General features: G+C 40.7%; 3 protein-coding genes across 3 annotated transcripts in view; all 3 read left to right on the top strand.

The window, feature by feature from the left end:
• LOC134214242 (tetraspanin-9) overlaps positions 1-20365 on the top strand; it is an 80434-nt gene that overhangs the window by 36072 nt on the left and 23997 nt on the right. The window lies entirely within an intron of this gene.
• On the top strand, positions 13929-16207 carry LOC134208916 (uncharacterized). Its single transcript, XM_062684878.1, has 3 exons — positions 13929-14949; positions 15000-15105; positions 15154-16207. The coding sequence occupies exons 1-3, from the start codon at positions 13929-13931 to the stop codon at positions 16205-16207; spliced, it is 2181 nt and encodes a 726-aa protein (XP_062540862.1).
• On the top strand, positions 16500-18050 carry LOC134208915 (uncharacterized). Its single transcript, XM_062684877.1, has one exon. It carries the CDS (start codon positions 16500-16502, stop codon positions 18048-18050), a length of 1551 nt encoding a protein of 516 aa, XP_062540861.1.

Below are 20365 nucleotides of genomic sequence, written 5' to 3'. Positions count from 1 at the left end.
ACTCAAAATGCCAAGATCTTCCGGAAAGCATATCAAATAAGGAGCATCAGGGAAAAACTAGATCTGGCAGCTTTGTGCGGTGAACTTAACCATCAAGTACGAGACACTGAAGACGGCCTTACTGTTGAGGTCGAAATACGTATCTGTCAAGATACAATTAAGTGGTGGAATTCAATGGGATTGTATTAACTCGTCTTATGACAAGTGAAGATATTCCACTAAAAAGCTCAAAATAATTTTCTTATCAGAATAAAATGTATTCTAACCTAATTTTTATTTATTGGAAAAAGTTGTGCACAAAATAATTAGGCCATTAATTATCGGCAATTTACTCCAGAAAAGTGGGTATTTATTCACCCATTCTGCTAGAAAAATTTATTGCGGCCGATGGGTAAAATAATACCCATCTTTTGACAGAAACATGATTTACCCATTAATGGGTAAACCGGCTTTACTCATTTAATGAGTAGTGGCGGTTTTGACGAAAATGGGTGCCATAGTACCCATTAATGGGTTTTAGCCAGTAACCGTGAAGGGCGCTGGGATTCCACGCTACGGCTCTGCTCATTGGTATAAGAGGTAAAATGCCAAAAAATAAACCAAAAATTAATATGCACAATACTTCAGGCATAACATACTCTGTTATTACAATACCAGACGCATCACAAATTATTATTCGTTTGGTATTGAAACACCTAAGCATGTTATACCTAAAGTATTTTGCATTTTTTTGGTAATTGGTATTTTAAATTTTTGGTATTATTTTATGGTAATTTACCTCTTATGCAAGGCTGGTTCATACCAATTTCTGTTATCGTCTGTTATCCACCGTCAAAGCGTCACGTAATTTATGGATGTTCCCTAACTTACTAGTTGGTCCATACAGATCACTATGATGTAATGAGTCAACGTTGAGCAAATAGGCTCCACTTACACGGCACCATAGGTGCCTAATCTTATCTTTTCTTCCGATCCCAGTGCGCACCACTGCAATACGTGCCCCACATGTAAATTGCCGCAAATGAGCTAAATTGTGCTGTCGATTTGAAACATTTTCAACGATGCAGACCATGCAGCGCACTGAAAACGAAAGCGGCTTTTGGATATTTAATTACGCATAAACCAGACATCCGCGAATCGGAACTGTTTGTTCGGAGTGCTTTGTTTGTCAAGTTCGTACTTATGTTCGTTTTGTCTTTCTCATACAAGGTTTAAGGAAAGGTTATATCTTCACCGCAACAATAAATGTCATTAAAAGGCACGGAGTACTAAAAATGTTGTCAATCGACTGAATTCAACGTTTTGTGTGCACGTGAATGTGAAAGTACGTGTGTATGTGATTGTCTATGTATGTGTAATGGAGTGTGTGCATATATCTTACTACTAATACCTTAACAATTAATAAGATAAATTATTTCGGTTCCATGTAGCTCCATGTTTGTCCAATCTCTCATAGCTCCTATGTTCATTCTGTCTAAAACAAAGAATTGAAAATCAAATAGGGTCGGTGTACCAATTGTCGCCATACATAAGAACAACTATTTTTAAAAAAATAAGTAAAAGGCATGTGGGTGGACTTTATATATCAAGCGAAAGGTTTTACTTCCTGCTCCTTAGAACAGCTGTGAAAACCACAATAAAATTTGTTATTATCCTCAAAATTGATTAATCCATAATAGGAACGCATGCGCCAGTTGTGGCACTATTCTTAATTTTGGTTCCTTATTTGGCAAATCCCATTGTTCTCTTATGGGACTGGCCAAATTGGACCACTAGAGCGACAACTGGTGCAAAGGACGTCAAAAATTAAGCAAAATCATTTTTTACAATTATGCTTTGCTTGTTTTGGAGGAGATCAAAGGTTTTATCGTATCATATGAATATGCTTTATTGATAAGAACTTGGTTTGCAGTGATTTGATTGGTCATTTGGCATAAAAAGCACTAGTGCGACAACTGGTGCTATAGCCGCAACTGGTACACCTAGCCTATGCATGTTTCTTATTTTTTATGGTTTTATCGACAGCGAGCACGCTTGCTAACAAATCAGATCCGACGAAATCGATGCTCCGTTCTTCTATGCAGAAATGAGATTAATTTGTTACCGTTAGATGAGTTATGGGACAGTTCCTTTAGTTTATTTTATTATAGTTTTGAAGAACATGTCGCATTCGGAAGAACTTAAGTTTTGCTCGGATATAGAGATTAATCCAGAAGAAAGTTAGTAGACTTTTACTATCGAAGATGATTTATTTTGAGATACAAGGCTAGTTATCCAACTTTGGAAGTAGTGCGCTGGATTTGCAAGAAGATGCGCTAAACAGCGTACCATTTAGTTTGACAGATAAAACTTTGGAAGAAAGTTCGGTTCGTAAGTCCCTACTTCCGAATTCTTTTTTGGTGCTACGCAAACATGCAAACTAAATTATAATCAAATATGATCAGATCAGAAGTTTTTTTTCACTAATTAGGATGAAAGAGTCCTCACCGAATGTGATTGCTTTTCAGAACAACAATGAGTATGATGTGAAATGCGCCATTACCCACCGGAAAATGAATAAATCTGTTTTTTTTTCATCCGTATCCAGTTTTTGTTTCTGATGGGAGGGTGGATCGCTGTGTGCCGAATGAAATGCGCTCAATTATTTGCATTTCGCTAATCCCTTCAAACACTTGGTTGCCTCGTGATACGCATGCAAATTATGCATACACAATCGGATGGTTGATCGCTTTTGAAGTGAAAGAATATCCTTATGCACGGTTGCAAATTCAAAAGCGTGATTAATTCCAACGTTACACATGTAGGAATGCCGGATATAATACCCTGTACAATGGCGGTTAGTCACGTTGATTTCACCAAAAGAACGCTTTCATCTGCGGATAATAAGAGTATAATTGGATACCTTTATGGCTTATCACTGGCGTAAAATAGACCAATCCAGAACTGAGTATGAAAATAAATATTGTATAGGTTTTAAATTTATAATTTTAATTGATTAACGTAAAAGCTCGGTGATTATTTTAGATCATAAGGTCAGGGTTCTGTTAATTTGCACTAAACGCCAACGAGAAGCATCCAATATCAAATTCGCTGCATTGGTAAGAAGAAAACATCGATGAAGAGAAATCGATCAATGCACATATGCCCCTATGGTCCTAGGAACGAGAATTGTATTAGTTATGTTTTTCTATTTATGGGTACAAACGGCTGACCTTGTATTAGCCGAAAAATAAGAAATCGACTTTAAAGTTAGAGATATTTTGAGTTATGTAGAACAAACAAAAATATTTATTTATTTCCACATCAACATGACATATGAATAAAACTCTAAAGTTTTAACATCTAGTCTGATTTCTCGGGGCCTCCCGGAAGCGGTTACTAATGGCCAGTTTAACAAAAAAAATCAAAAGTATTATCTTCAAATTGTTATTTGCAGTTGAAGTGTAACACCTGCACTGCGTGATCGGATTATTTTCACTTTGCCACTATCACCCATGGACCTTCGAAACCGTAATGTAAAGCAGTAGTAAGGACAGTTTACCCTCAATTTAATTGGTTTGAAATAGCTCAGCTATTCTCAGTACATTCCTTCAGGGGCTACAACTCAATAACCAAGTCCTGATGAACCATTTTGCTCTATCAACTGATACCAATAAAATGTAGAATGGGTTTTGGGCAGATTCAAGATTATTATTATTGTCTGTATTATGGAGGCTTGTAGCCCTAAGCTGGCTCATCTCTAATTCGAGACAAATTTTCTTGTTTTATTCAGAAAATATGCATGTGATTTAACATAGCCACTTTTCGGATCCCAGCAAACTTGTACTAGCACAGTGGTGGAAAAACAAAGCAAAACCATTGAATACTTTATCATAGAATTTGACTTCTTCCTTGGGATCGATAAGAGTTGGAAAGCTTAAAAATATCTGTTTTGTAAAATCATCGGTTGTTGGTTAGATGATTGGGGAAGTTGGTCTTAATGTCCACAGGGCTCATCATGGATCTTTCGTAAAAATCGCCAGATATTGGTCCAAAGTTGTATTTTTCCTAGACCTGCTGCTACTGATACCGACTCAAACTAACTCACTCTAGAGTTAAATTTCATTGACTCAACAATTTACAGAGCCCAGTATAGTACCTCCAATTTAACAACAGACTTTACCATAACCAATAAATAAGCAAAAAGTGACGCTATGAAATAAACAGATCGCGCCACCGTAAACATTTCGCTCTCACACGATCATCCCAAAATAAATACTCATCCAAAAATAATCTTATTCCAATCCAAATTTAATCTGAATTCCATCCAATTCAAATTCAATTTAATTTGAATATAAATTCCAATCCAAATTTAATAAAAAAAAATTAGTCCAATTCAAATCCAATCCAAATCAAAGTACAATTCAAATCTAATCCAAATCTAGCCAAATCCAATGAAATAAATAAAGCCTAGTCAATGCCAATGAAATACTCATTCAAATTTAATTTAAATTCAATCCTATTTTTATTTGAATCTATTGCAAATCCAATGCTAATTTAATCTGTAACCATTGAAAATCCAATTCAAGTCCAATCCAAATCCAATCCAATACAAGTTCAATTACTCATTCAAATTTAAAATTTATTCTAATCCGAATTCAATCTGAATCCAAATCCAATTTAATCCGAATTAAATCCAAATTTAATACAAATCCAGTCCGAATCAAATTCAATTCAAATATAGCAAAATCCAAATAAATATTAATTCAAGTCTCTTAATCCAATCCAAATTTAATCTGAATGCAATTCAAATCCATTGCAAATCCAATCCAAGTCCATTCCAAAATCAATCAAAATTCCAAGTCCAATTGAAATCTCAAATCCAATTTCAAATTCAATCCAATTTTAGTTCAAATCAAATCCAATCCAAATTCAAGTAATTACCATTCAATTCCAATCCAAATCCAGTGAAACACTCATTCAAATTTAATTTAAATCTAATCTAAGCTTCATCTGCATTTATTGCGAATCCAATTTGAATCCAATTTATGTCCAATCCAAATCCAATCCAAATCCAATCCAAATCCAATCCAAATCCAATCCAAATCCAATCCAAATCCAATCCAAATCCAATCCAAATCCAATCCAAATCCAATCCAAATCCAATCCAAATCCAATCCAAATCCAATCCAAATCAATCCAACCAATCCAACCAACCAAACCAATCCAAACCAATCCAAACCAATCCAAATCCAATCCAAACCAATCCAAACCAATCCAAACCAATCCAAACCAATCCAAACCAATCCAAACCAACCAACCAATCCAAACCAATCCAAACCAATCCAAACCAATCCAAACCAATCAAACCAAACCAATCCAAACCAATCCAAACCAATCCAAACCAATCCAAACCAATCCAAACCAATCCAAACCAATCCAAACCAATCCAAACCAACCAAACCAATCCAAACCAATCCAACCAACCAAACCAATCCAAACCAATCCAAACCAATCCAAACCAATCCAAACCAATCCAAACCAATTCAAACCAATCCAAACCAATCCAACCAATCCAAACCAATCCAAACCAATCCAAACCAATCCAAACCAATCCAAACCAATCCAACCAATCCAAACCAATCCAAACCAATCCAAACCAATCCAAACCAATCCAAACCAATCCAACCAATCCAAACCAATCCAAATTCAAGTAATTACAATTCAATTCCAATCCAAATCCAGTGAAACACTCATTCAAATTTAATTTAAATCTAATCTAAGCTGCATCTGCATCTATTGCGAATCCAATTTATGTCCAATTCATGTCCAATCCAAATCCAAATCCAATCCAAATCAAATCCAATTTAAATCTAATCCAAACCAAATCCAATCAAAATTAAATCCAAATCCAGTCCAAATCCAATCCAACACAAATCTAGCAAATTCAATTACTCATTCAAATCTGATTTTCATCCAATCCAAATTTATCCTGAATCTAAGCATAATTCAATTCAAATTCAATTCAAATCTAGATTCAATGTATAGCTCATCACAATCCAAAACAAATCCAATCAAGTCCGGGGACGCTAGCCTTCTTTGTTTTTGTTTTCTTTGTCCTCTCTTTTTTGAACTTTTCTGTCATTCGTCCTACTCCACTACCGACTGTGCCATTGTCGTGACTCGACCGAGATTAGTCTCGACGGTTGGTCGCAACAATACTACGCAAACTGATTCTCATTTCGCTCTCACACTCTTGCTACACGCTTAAAATCAATAACGCAGAGATGTGTTTGCACCACACAAAACGGACCTAATGTGGAACATCCCCTAGATGAGCGACAGTTACACAGGCACAAAAATGCCTCGTACGGTCGTGATAACGGTCCTTTTCAACATGTTAACGTTTGTACAGATTCCTTGTTTCATGAGGAACCAAATACTGTTGAAAATATTGAAATCCAAGCTTCAATAAAACCACACGAGCTTTTTTTTGTGGCTGTGTAACTATCGCTCATCTAGGGGATGTTCCGCATTAGGTCCGTTTTGTGTGATGCAAACACATCTCTGTGTTATTGATTTTAAGCGTGTACAAGTTTGAACAAAATACACTACGAAAGAGTATATTCTAATTGGATAATAACTGAACGCCAATAACACAATGTAGTAAAGTGAATATTTTTCTGACACTTTAAAGACCTGATTGTAGAGAATACGGTGATGTATAATGTAAAAATTGGTATAATAACGATCAAACACGTGTCTCTTATTTAAAGTGTGCTTTGTTCTGAAACATGGCCAATAAAACGGGTAACTTATTGCTTCTATGATAATGATTATGGTTTTTTGGTTTAAGAAAAATCGCGGTAAGCTATGATTAGCTGACAGAACTTGAGTTCAGTTTTGTGAACATTTTTCTGGCAGATGGACGAGAAAAATGATTTGGTCTTCAAACTTAAATTATCAAGAATAGAAAATCTTGCAGCTGATTCGGTATTGGTTACCACACTGATTTTACTACACCTTGATTTATATTTTTTCTTAATCCGAATAGGTCTGATGTCGATGTCGGACACCAATCAACAAACTGAAGAGTTAGGTTTTTCTTGGTGTAACTAGGTGCAACATTTCAACCCACTTCTTGGCTAAATTTCATTGAACCAACTTGGTCCAATGGTGTATTCAAACCATCATTGACATACTCCAGAGTTAAATTTTTCTTGATCTTAGTCTCAAGAAAGTGCTAGTTTTTTGGCTGAAGAAATTCTTATCAACGGGCAGAGTCAAAGTTGATTTTTTTTGACGTTACTTTAAATTTTTGGATGGATGGATGACGGCTTTGGATTTTTCTTGATCCGAATAGGTCCGATGGTGATTTCAGTCATAGAGCTTTTTGTGATCCAACTAGGTGCGACAACGACTCTTACCATTGACAATCTCACTTCAGAGTTGGATTTTATTGACCCAATATGACAAGTGAATATATTCCGCGCTTAGTTTCATAGAGGCGTAACTGTATTGATCGATTTCTCTTAATCGATTTTATATTTTGTTAATAACTCAATTGCCTCAAAAGCTAAAACCGTGATTATTGATTCTGGTGCAAGATACAATCATCCTTTATCACACCAAACCATTAAATCATTGACAAACTCGCGCAATTCGGCACAATAATAAAAAGAAAACATCGACGAAAAGAAATCGATTAATACAGTTACGCCTCTATGAAACTAAGCGCGAGATATTACAAACAGTTAAAAATTCTGATTACACGCTATGGAAATATTCAAACTCATATTTTTGTGTTCAATGGTACCTAATTTTACAAACAACAATATTGAATGAAAGCTCCATAGTAATGACGAACTGTAATTTAGTAAAGTGTTGGAAAAATGGGTCAAATCGATGTTGCATATTAGCTGAAACATTTTTATAGTGTGCAGATTTTCTAGGCAGCCAGTTCTCATGAATTCCATAGATTCTCCAGATTCTACTGAGGGAGCATCCACAAATTACGTAACGCTCAAAGTGTGACAATCGATACAAAAATTTCAGATGCATCATACAAAAAGTGTGACATAGGGGGGAGGGGGTTGAAAATGGCCAATTTTTGCGTTACGTAATTAATGGATCTTCCCTAATTCATCAATTACTTGCAAAAGGTATTAATCACTCAAATCACAATTTCGGTAAAGTAAGATGCACGATGCTTTCTACATACCGTATTAATCCAGATATGATTGATAAAAGCATTCTGCTACCAAAAGAACACCGTTTGTCAGAGCTGTTATTTCTCCTATTGATGGTTGAACGTACAACTCGTGAGAAACATTCGCAGCATTTGTACTCATCTACTTTGCTGTGCACTTTTCGCATCTTATTTCCCTATTTCCTGATTTTCTCGATCAATCAAGCTTGGCGAACCGTCCAGTGGAAATGAGAGTAATATTGCGTTACGAAATTCTACTTCTTGAACAAAGGTCATTTAATTTTATTTCTATCATGCCCATGCTTGGTGCGCACTGGTAACGATTGCCATAAATTCGTTGAATGCTAATTTGAGTGATTGATATTACCACAATGGTATAGTGGTATTGGCGTTGAGCTATTGTATCACAAATGATGGGTTCAGTTACTGTTGGTTTTCTAAAGAGCCGAATGATTTTGCGACAAAACATGAAATATATAAATGCTGAATCTATAACTGAAACATTTTTTTTGCTTCCTAAAACATGTTTCAGATAAACTGTTCCTTCGTTCAAGAATAACCTTTTTAATTCGGATTCAAATGTGTTTTTGTATCTGTAAACCAAACTGACCAAACCAGTTGGACCGTAGTGCCATGGTGCGATGGAGAAGCAATGCGAAGCGACAGAAGAGCGAGCAAATTTAATTACCGAATTCCATCGAAACGGCAGACACCACGATTTTGGCTTGTTTTGGTTCCGGGTAATCCGATTCATGGGTGTTCGGTAACCACCACCAGCAGTAATATCGAATCGATGCAATGTTTTTCCTTGGTAGCACCATGCAACGTTTTTTTTCGGCTCCAAAACGGATTTTAAGTCAAATCTGTGTGACCTATCAATCGCGGTTTTTTTGTTTGTTTTACCAAAATGGTCTATTAATTGGTGCGGTAGGTACCTACGGAATCTTATGCATGCTGTGCTGCTGTAGTGGGTCTGAATAATTACATAAAAATGTAGGTTTCGACAGCCTAAATTGTTGCCTTGGCGCTAATTTTTGAGCTGCCTAATGGCATGAATATTTTGGATTACTTACATTTTGGAACGTTTATGCAACTTCTATCTCAAGATGTGAGATAATCTAATGGGCATCAGCCTATAATTTTACTCTTTGCTAGTACAGAAAAGCTTATGCCCTGCGGTGGTATAAGTTTAGTCAGTAAATGTAGACTTCGAGCTTATCATATTTATTGAGCACAATTGAGCGTTATTAGCATGGGATGGAACATCATATTTTAAATAAAGTGTAATGGGCTATTTCATCACTAATTATTTCGTCTTATTGAACCACTGGAGCAGGTAATGTCTGAGGACGCGAGGAGTTATGAAATACATATAAAATATAAAAAGGCACATTCATTGGGATGATAAAAATAAGATAGATAAAACAGAAACTGGTTCGGAAACGTGTAAGAATCTGTTTAGTAGGATGTTCTGTGCTTTTTGAAAAATAGATTTAAACAGGATGCTTGTTCCATTATTAATAACATGATTATTAGTAATATACATAATTCATATTTGCATTCACAAAAAGATCAGTTTCATAATAATTTATGTCACTTTTTTTTCTACAATGTGTGCTCACAGCTATAAAAAAAATGTAGGAATGAGAAACAAAACAATTTTTCCTTTTATTCTTTGTTTTCGACTATTATCGATATGGGTTATGATTTCAAGAATATTCGTTTTAACAAAAAAAAAAGATTTCGAGAAAAATTACTTGAAAACTGAAAACGATCTTACTGTCGAGATCATAATACACACGTATTTGTACATTTACAAAGTGGTAGAATTAAATGAAATTGTAATAAGTCGTCTTATAACGAGTGGAAAAGGTATGTCAAAATATGAGCTCATAGTTTCCCATGTACCTATGGAAAGACAGACAAGATCTTGAAAAAAGCTGCCTTTGTGCACGATCAGTAGGCATTAAAAGCTTCGGTTCACTTGAAAAATCATTAAATATGGGATAACATACATATATTTACAAATGTTTAAAAATCAGTCGTACACTGTAGTAATAGGAAATGTACTTTGGATTATTTATTTTTCTGCATGTGCTTTACTGCTCATCTTTCAGTCTTAGAATGCTCATGTAGGCTTTTTCCCCGTAACGCTGGGTAGATGATCACATTGTCACCTACAGGCAAATTCTGACCCAACGAATACCTTCCTCAATGTCAAACTCCTTGGTACTTATGAGGGTGTCCTTCTTCCTTCCTTCCCCTCCCATGTTACGGTGAAAATGAGCGTGGCCATGAGTAGTAATCCTACATATGGGTAACTCAAGGAGAAACCACTTCAAGTCCGCTGATCGATCTCCAATTTTGTCAAAATTATGGTTTTACCAAAATGAACATTTCGCGCGGATGAGCCACTCAAATTTTCAATTTTCAGTAAATAAGGGATGCAGAGCGTCGATCAAAAAACCATAAATAATTTCGGCAGTGAAGAAAATTTGATGACAGATAATTTAATTAACAAAGGATCGGATCATTCAACTTAGTACTCACATAACAGAGCACGTGTTTCAAAGACTCTAAATTCCATTGTGTTTTGTATTCATTGCACTGGATTATATAACAAACGCCCGTTCGCTCTTATAAAATATATGAAAAGAAGGAAATTGAATAAATTTTATTTTCTCATCGAATTCCACACCAATAATTGACTAACTAAAACGGTTGGCATATAGATGAAAAATTGCACTAAAAATGCATTTAAATTTGCATTAGCTCGAAACAAGACACAAGCGATTTGCTTCTCTAAAATACATACTTGCCCGAGAAACGCTAAAAGGAATTTTTGGAGGATCCATAAGGAATAGATTAAAGAATAAAAGTTTCCGACAAACCACGCGTCTCCATGTCCACACTATTGTAGCATTCATACGGCAAGCATGTTTGGCCGAAAATGTTTTTACTTCTCGGTCGATCCTCCACAAATACCCATTTACAACAACACGAACACTCAAATCCACTCACTAGGTATAGTCAAACAAAGCAGCTTTCGCGGATTGGAGTCAAAAAATGTAATCTGCTTCTCCATATGCTCGCAGGCTTGTGTGATTCTGCACATTTTTAACATCCCTATAACAGTACCAGTTTTGGCCATGTTCCTGATTTGACCAGTTTCTCGCATAACTCCAAAAGTAAAGCAATTTTCAAGGGGCTTTATTAGCTCTTCTAACATATATCCACTATCTTTGCTGTTGAAACTGATCGATTATTTTTGGAAAATATACATTTTCAGGGTTGGCCAAATTAGGCACTACGGTGGCCAAAATCGGTACACGTCCCCTACCTATACCTACTGCCGCCTACTGCCATGTTATCTTGAAAAACACTAATGGGGACAAAACATATCACATAGTGTGTCAATTTCTATGGAGAGAACAACAGTCACGACTCGATTTCTTGAACTTCAAATGTATCATATCTTCTTTTCTTCAATAGAACACCAGAATGTTTGAGTAGGCTCAAGAATCAAAGAGCTTAAGATGACCAGATAAATTAATTTTTATTACCACTTTGCGTATCATTCAGCCTGCTTTGACGTAAACAAGTTGCTGTTTTTCTACATTGTGAATTCAGGCTGTGTTTAGCTCCTGGTAGACTTCTGTCTGATTATTTGAATAAATGCGTATAACCAGTTTGGCAAAATTATTCAAAATTGATCGCATTGTGTCGCTACGTTATTCGAACGTCCAACAGTGTTTTCTGAGTCGATGTCGAAACATTGTAAATACTATTTGACAGTGGATCGATTATTATGAAACTGTTAGACTGTTTATAAAACAGAATGACACTTGACCGTTCGTCTTTTCAAGTATATTTATCTGCAAGTGATGAAACTATCGCTGATAACGTATACAACACCAATAAAATAAAATTATTTGGTTTCCTTTAGAGATCCAACAAGCAAATTCCACAACTAGTTCTTTCGAAAAATTCTCAGGTAATTCTTACATGTAAGGGAAGAATTTCATCCGAAAGTAACAAACACTATAAGATGTTTCAGTAGTTTCACAGGTAGTTCCTATATGCATTTTATAAAAATTGTCTTCGGAAATTCCAGAAGCAAATACTTTGAAAATTCTGCAAAGAACTTATTCTGAAATTCCATAAAACAAACTGCTAGAAATCTTTTGAAGATTCCCAAGGAGGACTTTCGAGAATTCTGCATTGAATTTCTTAGAGAAATAATTCTGAAGGGCTAACTTGCTTTGGTGGATTTGATTAATGATTATAAATAATCAAATTGATAATATAATCAATTTTCATAGTAGGTAATCAATAATAAAGTAGTCTTTCTCTAAGGCTACCAAATTGGAGTTATTAAAAGGTATAAAAGTTGTATGATCAAAGATTAATATTAATAATTAATTAATTAATTATTTAATAAAAGTATTTAATAAATAAATTTAATAAATTAATTAATAAAAGCGATGTATACAATGATTGAGATTGATGATTAATAAATAAACTCAAAACAATTATGAATATGATTAATTAATGATTAAATGCATATGATTGTGCCGAAAGTAAATTAAATTACATATATTTTGAAATTATGTTGCGAGAACCACCCCAGCGTGTGGCCACTCACTCTCGCAGTTTACCTCCGTCAGTCGCCTTAACCGCACTATTGCTAGGTAGGTGCCGATCGCCTCACGATCGGCTGTTGCTTTGCTCGACACCACCTCTACTGCGTAGAGGCAGCAGAACAGCAAACAGCTGATAGATAGTCAGAAATAAACCTCCGCCGCGATCGGTATGTACTTTCATACGGAAATATACACCGCTTGTACTTTGTTCCCATCAAATCAAAGGCAATAAAGTGCAGTTTTCTTGTATCGCGTAAACCTAGTGTACTCCGTATTGTGCATATCACCGCGCACCTTTCGACCGGGTTGATAACGCGTAAATCGATCAATGTGCGTGAACATATTTGGTCCTTGGAGCCGCGGAATCAACCGCGGAAAAGGACTTTTGTGCGCGGTTCAATAGTGCTACGCGGAAGAAACGACACTAGTGCCGGACAATAAGTGCCTTTATGGAGTGCGAACAAAGTACACAGAAATTCGCCATCTCGAGTGATACGTTGGCGCGCTGTGATTGCCATCTTGGGCGGCAATTAATTAAGTGTCTGAAGAGGATTAAGAGTTGCTGTTGACTGGAGGTGGATTTATTAGTTTCGTCGACTGCGGGAAAGGTGTCAGCTAGCGGATCGTCGTAGGGCTGGTGGCGACATTTGAGCGGACGATTTGGGCGACTACGGACTGGCTGCAGATAAAGGGAAGTACACCATTGCATGTGTGGTCTGTGGCTTGCGATGCATGACGGGAGCCATTAGACTATGGAATACACTGTGCGACGATTAAAATAAATTCCATTTTGCTTGCGAAATATTGTGTTTTTGATCGAAGTGAATCTGGTCCCTGTGGTTCATTCGTCGCTAGTTGGTCTTGGATTCCGCTGATACTTGGTTGACTCGATTTCCGTTGGTTGAATTCCTTTCGCTGTTGTCAATTTGGGTGGTCAGTTCATCTCGCGGCGCGTAAACATACGGTCGATTTGTTGTCATCAGTGCAGCCGGAGGAGATTGTAAAGTGCAGTGTAGTGTTCCCAGTGCAAACGAACTTCTTAGTGCAGACTTTGTACCGTGATTTCAGGGTGACTAGCGAGTGACAAAGTGACAATCATGCCCGAAGACTTAAGAAGTTTGCTTAAGAAGGAGAAGCGCCTTCTGAACAGTTTAGTGCTGGTGGAGAAGTTCGTGCAAGACTTTGACGAAGAACGAGACAAAAAAGAAGTTGAAGTTCGTTTGCAGCTGTTGGAAAATTGTGTGTCTGAGTTTTTTGTGGTGCGTGATAAAGTGGAGGTGTTGCTGGATGAAGCTGCTGATGAGGCAACCGCCAATCCAGATGAACCGGAGAAAGCTCGCAAAGTAAGGCTGGAGAGTGAATCGAGGAAGCGAGAAGAAGACAATTTAGCCATCGCTACGGACGTGGAGAACCGCTTCTGCAAGGCTAAGGCCGCGTTGGTGGATCGGCGTGTTAGAAAACCGCCAGGGAATTCTTCGTCAGTCGTGGCTACCGGAACAAGCATTTCTAGGGTGAAACTTCCGGAGATAAAGCTCCCAACGTTCGACGGCAGGCTACGAGACTGGGTGTCATATCGCGATGCATTCAGAAGCCTCATTCACGAGAACCGAGATCTCACCGACATGGACAGGTTCACATACCTTCGATCGTCGCTAACTGGCGATGCTCTTCAAGAGATAAGCTCCGTCGAACTTTCTGCTGCCAATTACCCGGTGGCGTGGACTGCACTTGAAGACCGCTACCACAACCAGAAGCTCATCGTCAAGGCATACCTGGATGCCATCTTCAGAATTGAGCCGATGCGGAAGGAAAGTTTCGAAGCGCTGAGCCAGCTTATCAGCGACTTCGAGAAAAACCTTCAGATGCTGCAGAAAATGGGGCAGAACACCGACGGCTGGAGCACGATTCTAGTGCACATGGTTTGCTCAAGGTTGGATGGAGTCACGCTGCGATTTTGGGAATCGTCGCACAACTCCAAGGAAGTGCCTGCCTACCGGAACTTGATAAACTTCCTGAAGAATCATTGTGCGGTTCTTCAATCAGTTGGATCGAGTCATTCAGTCTCCGTCGATTTGAAGAAGCCGAAGCTAAGCGTCAGCCATTCCTCAACGTCCATTGGTCGGTGTTGCTTTTGTTCCGAACCATTTCATCCTGTGTTTTCGTGCAAGCGGTTCATGAAGCTGAAGATCTCGGAGCAGTACGATGCAGCGCGAAGAAACGGCCTGTGTATAAACTGCTTATCATCAGGTCATTTTGCCCGGAACTGCAGCAAAGGTTCGTGTCGTCAATGCGGGAAGAAGCATCATTCCATTCTCCACACAGAGATGAACAGTACCATCAATCCGTTCCACAGACGACGAAGAGACCCCCAAGTGAACACCACCAACAGACACAGCATACGCAATCGGAACCACCAACACACCAGAAAGCACCAACCACAAACCACACCGAATCTTCCACTTCATTGCCAGTTGTCAATACACAATCGCATAGCACCAACCCACAGTTCGCCACAGACTATCCAAACACACTGCAACACACCACAGCCCTACCAACACAAACCAAGACCTCCACACGTCAAGTTCTTCTCTCCACTGCCATTGTGCGGATTTGCGATGCCAACGGAAGCTCGATGCTTGCCAGAGCACTACTCGATTCCTGCTCGCAGTATTGTTTTATTTCGTCCGAGTTTTGTCGACGCATGAAGCTTGCAGAGTTCCCGAATTATCTACCGGTGAAGGGCATCGGTAATACCGGGAGCGTGTCGAAGAAAGCTGTTAGCGGAACAATCAGCCCACGTTTCGATAGCATTTCGGAGTTCGAGGAAGTTATGCGGTTCAACGTCTTGCCGAAGCTGACAATTCCACTCCCATGTGAAGGGTTCGAAACTTGCCAGTGGAATCTCCCGGAGAGCATCGTATTAGCTGATCCTGAGTTCTACCACACATCGGACATCGATATGATAATCGGTGCCGAGTATTACCTCGACCTGCTGCAGGAAGGAAGGTTCAGGCTCAGCGAGAACGGCCCAACATTCCAAAATACCGTTTTCGGTTGGGTTGTATCCGGACGTATTCCTAGTAGCTCGATCTCCGTACCCGCCACATCCACCGCGTTGTGTTCCATGTCCGATCTTCAAGAACAGCTCACTCGTTTCTGGGATCTCGAGAGCTGTCATCTAGCGAGTACCTATTCCGTGGAAGAGTCCACATGTGAGGAGTTGTTCAAGAAAACCACTACACGCGACGTAGATGGTCGTTTCATCGTGAACCTGCCTAGGAAGGACCACGTAATCGGTCAGCTAGGTAGCTCCAGAGCTGTGGCGGAACGGCGGTTCCTTAGTCTGGAGAGAAGGCTATCGAACAGCCTCAGCTGAAAAAGCAGTATTGCGAGTTTATGAGGGAGTACGTGACAATGGGGCACATGGAAAAGATACGCGAAGAAGATTTCTCTGGGGCGGCACACTACTTTTACCTCATCACGCCGTCTTGAAGCCGGAGAGCACAACAACAAAGTTGCGAGTAGTATTTGATGCTTCGTGCAAAACTTCGTCTGGTATTTCGCTCAACGACGGGCTAATGATTGGTCCTGTGGTCCAGGACGACCTAATCTCGATTCATGCTCGATTCCGTCTGCACCGGATCGGCATTGTGGCCGATGTTACAAAAATGTATCGGATGATCAAGATGTGCCCACGTGATCAAAAATTGCAGCTGATTTTGTGGAGGAACGACACCGACGAACCTATCAAAGTGTTTCAGCTCACGACCGTTACGTACGGAACCGCTTCCGCTCCTTTTCTAGCTACACGTTGTATGGTTCAGCTAGCAGAAGACGGAGAAGATACACATCCAGGTGCAGCAAAGGTGCTGCGGAAAGATTTTTACGTCGACGATATGATCACTGGCGTCGACAACCCCGAAGAAGGAAAACGGCTAGTCGAAGACACAATCGCCCTCACAGACTCCGCTGGATTCACACTACGCAAGTGGAACTCCAACTGTGAAGAGGTGCTAAGGGAGTTGCAGCCTGATCGTTGTGATCATCGAGCGGAATTCGAAATGGACTCGTCACCTCCAATTTCAACCGTGAAAACGTTGGGTCTCGTCTGGTGCACCAGAACCGACAACTTCCGTTTCACCATGCCCGAGTGGAATACAACGTCGGTGGTTACAAAACGAGTTGTGATTTCCGACGCGTCCAAGCTCTTCGATCCATTGGGTCTGATAGGGCCAGTCGTCGCCGAAGCTAAAATCTTTATCCAGACACTGTGGAAGCTGGAACTAAACTGGGATGACCCGCTCCCAGAAAACCTTCAGGCGTTTTGGTTGGACTACCGACGGAATCTTAGTTCTCTGGAATCCATTAGCATTCCACGATGGGTTGGGTATACCCAAGAGTGTGTCGCAACCGAATGGCACGGATTCTGCGACGCTTCAGATAGCGCATACGGCGCTTGTTTGTATCTCCGCTGTACTTACGCGGACGGCTCTGTGCGTGTCCAGCTAATGATGGCCAAGTCACGAGTAGCGCCACTAGAGGACCTGAAGAAGAAGAAACGTAGGCAGACTACGCCCCGTCTTGAACTGTCATCCGCCCTGCTTCTCAGTCATTTGTACGAGAAAGTCAGTCAAGCCACCTCACTGGTAATTCCGTCGTACTTCTGGACCGATTCCAACATCGTAAAATTCTGGATTGCGTCGGCACCATCGCGATGGCAAACCTTTGTGGCGAATAGGGTGTCCGAGATCCAGCACCTGACGAAAGGCGGCGTGTGGAATCATGTTGCAGGCATTGAGAATCCAGCAGACGTTCTTTCGCGAGGAATATCAGCCACACAGCTAGAGTACCAGCCACTCTGGTTCAACGGACCTGTTTGGTTGCATCAAGGTCAAAGCTTCTGGCCTGCAACTCCAAATGTCAGCGTTGAACACTTTGATCCAGCCTCTCTTGAAGAACGGAAATCCGTAGCCCTGCCACTGCAAGTCACTACACCAAACGAAATATTCTCGCTACGGTCGACACTATTTTCTCTCGTTCAGTGGAGGCTTTATTACGTCGATTCCGTCACAACTCTCAAAGAACGAATCAAAACTCCAGGAAACTCGGCGACATTAGCACGCCAGAATACGAAGATGCTCTACTGCAAATGGCTCACCTCTTTCAAGAAGAATGCTTTCCCCAGGAGTTTGCAAGTCAGTCCCGTGAGGATCATGTGAAAGACTAGAATATTCACTCCGCCCCATACTATGAGATGGTTTGCTTCGCGGCCGGCTCCTGAATGCAGCTGTTTCGCAATATCGGTAGCATCCAATGATTATTGATCCACGTCATCCTCTCGCCACTTTGGTAATCCGCCATTACCACGTGAAATTGCTTCACTCCGGACAACAAGTCGTTATCGCAAGCGCCAGAGAAAGATTCTGGATCCCCAATATTCGAAACCTGGTGCGTAAAGTTCTCCACGAATGCGTCATTTGCTTCCGCGTCAGACCAAGATGTTTGGAACAACTGATGGCCGAACTGCCACCAGAAAGGGTTACACCGGCACCGCCATTCCTGAAGGTCGGCGTGGATTACTGCGGTCCGTTTCTAGTTTCCTACCCCCATCGCCGAAGTACTCCAGTTAAATGCTTCGTTGCAGTATTCGTCTGCCTTGTAACGAAGGCAGTTCATGTTGAACTAGTCTCCGATCTCACAACGGAGGCGTTTTTGGCAGCACTTAAACGCTTCACCTCCCGTCGAGGACGACCGGTCCTCATAATGTGTGACAATGGCACGAATTTCGTTGGAGCAAAGCGGGAACTTCGACAGCTGTTGAACTTGTTCGAGCAGCAGCAATTCCAGAACGCCGTAGCTTGCAACGCCGCGAATGAAGGGATTGAATTCAAGTTCATCCCAGCAAGGTCGCCGAACTTTGGCGGTCTTTGGGAAGCCGCCGTGAAGTGCTTCAAGAACGCTTTCAAGAAGATCATCGGAACCCGGACGCTGTTGTACGACGAAATGCAAACCGTGCTCACGCAGATTGAAGCTGTTTTAAACTCCAGACCTCTTACCCCGCTCAGTAACGATCCTGGAGATTTCGAAGCGCTCACACCTGGGCATTTTCTGATACAGCGTCCACTAACTGCCATCGCTGAACCCGATCTGGACAATTTTCCAACCAACCGTCTCTCCGTCTGGCAAAGGGCGCAGGACTTTTCCCAGAAGCTGTGGAAAACGTGGACCACATTGTACCTTTCCGACCTGCACAACCGCACAAAGTGGACACGCCAACGTGACAACATTTCCGTCGGCACTATGGTTCTGCTGATGGACGAGCGGCTTCCGCCGCTGAAATGGAATTTGGGTCGTGTGACTGCCATTTTCCGAGGTTCAGACGACATCAACCGTGTGGTAGACGTGCGTACTACGAAAGGGTTCTTCCGAAGAGCAATCTCGAAGATTTGCGTACTCCCTATCCGGGACAACGCAACCCCAACCAGTGAAGAGGCATAACTCGCCTCCACCGGTGGCACCCGCGGAGGTCCTAGTGGCCTCCGTACTCCAGTAAGTTTTGTTTTATATCAGATTTTTAAAAAGTTATCGGAATGTTTATACTCCATAGTCGCTGTTCTACCGGTCCCGGGTCCCCGGGACAGTCGATCGTTCGGAGCCAACCCCATCAGTCCAAGACTCTTTTCATGAGCCCCAGTCCGAGGTACAAACGCATGTTGCTGATGGTAGTTGTAAACGTGCTCAAGAAGTCCTGTCCATCTAACTGTAGTTTGAGTAACCCGTTTGAGTCGGCCCCGGCTCTATTTTGTTGCATGGCTAATTCGTCACATTTCGCCGAGGTATATCCTGACATCAATCACTGGTCCAGAAGCTGCAGTTTTAATCGAAGTTTGGCCAACTCATCGACAATTCTGTGGCAACCGGATCAGCTCTATGGCGCGGTATGAGCTCACCGCAACCGTCAGGATTCGACTTTGGTAACGTGATAACGATATGGTCGAATTTTCATCCCATTCCAATCGTTGGACATCGACACCGCCGCTGGTAGCGGCCGCGGAGGCCATGAGGGCCTCCGTTCCAGGCAAGTTGTTGTATTGTACATAAATCCAAGTGAAAAAGCACCCTCTCATTTTCAGCAACGTTTGATGCCTTTCCGTCGTCGTCGAGGACAACCGCAGACAACCAAGAGGACCTCCCACCAGCGATCGATGCCCATCGTCCGTATCCACGAGGCAATCGACCACACCCCCGAAGAAGCACTACCGTCATCCGTTTCACCGTCAGCAATCAAGTCGCAGATGTACCACAAGCAAGAACCATCGTGCCAAAGACTATTCCCTGCAGCCGTTTTGTGGACGGCATTCCCGAAGAACCAGCGAATCATCCCGAAATACAGTCCAGCATTCGAAGAGCAATGTATCCACCGTAGTTTAATCGATCATCCTTCAACGTACCATTCATCGAAGAGCATCATCGCCATCATTGAAAGACATCGGTATCAATGGTCAACATCCGTCAAAGAAAGTACAAATTGTAA

Source organism: Armigeres subalbatus, chromosome 2 (assembly GCF_024139115.2).
Source record: "Armigeres subalbatus isolate Guangzhou_Male chromosome 2, GZ_Asu_2, whole genome shotgun sequence".
NCBI lineage: Eukaryota > Metazoa > Arthropoda > Insecta > Diptera > Culicidae > Armigeres > Armigeres subalbatus.
The sequence above is the reverse complement of the archived record's forward strand: the minus strand, read 5'-3'. Positions and strand labels throughout refer to the sequence as shown.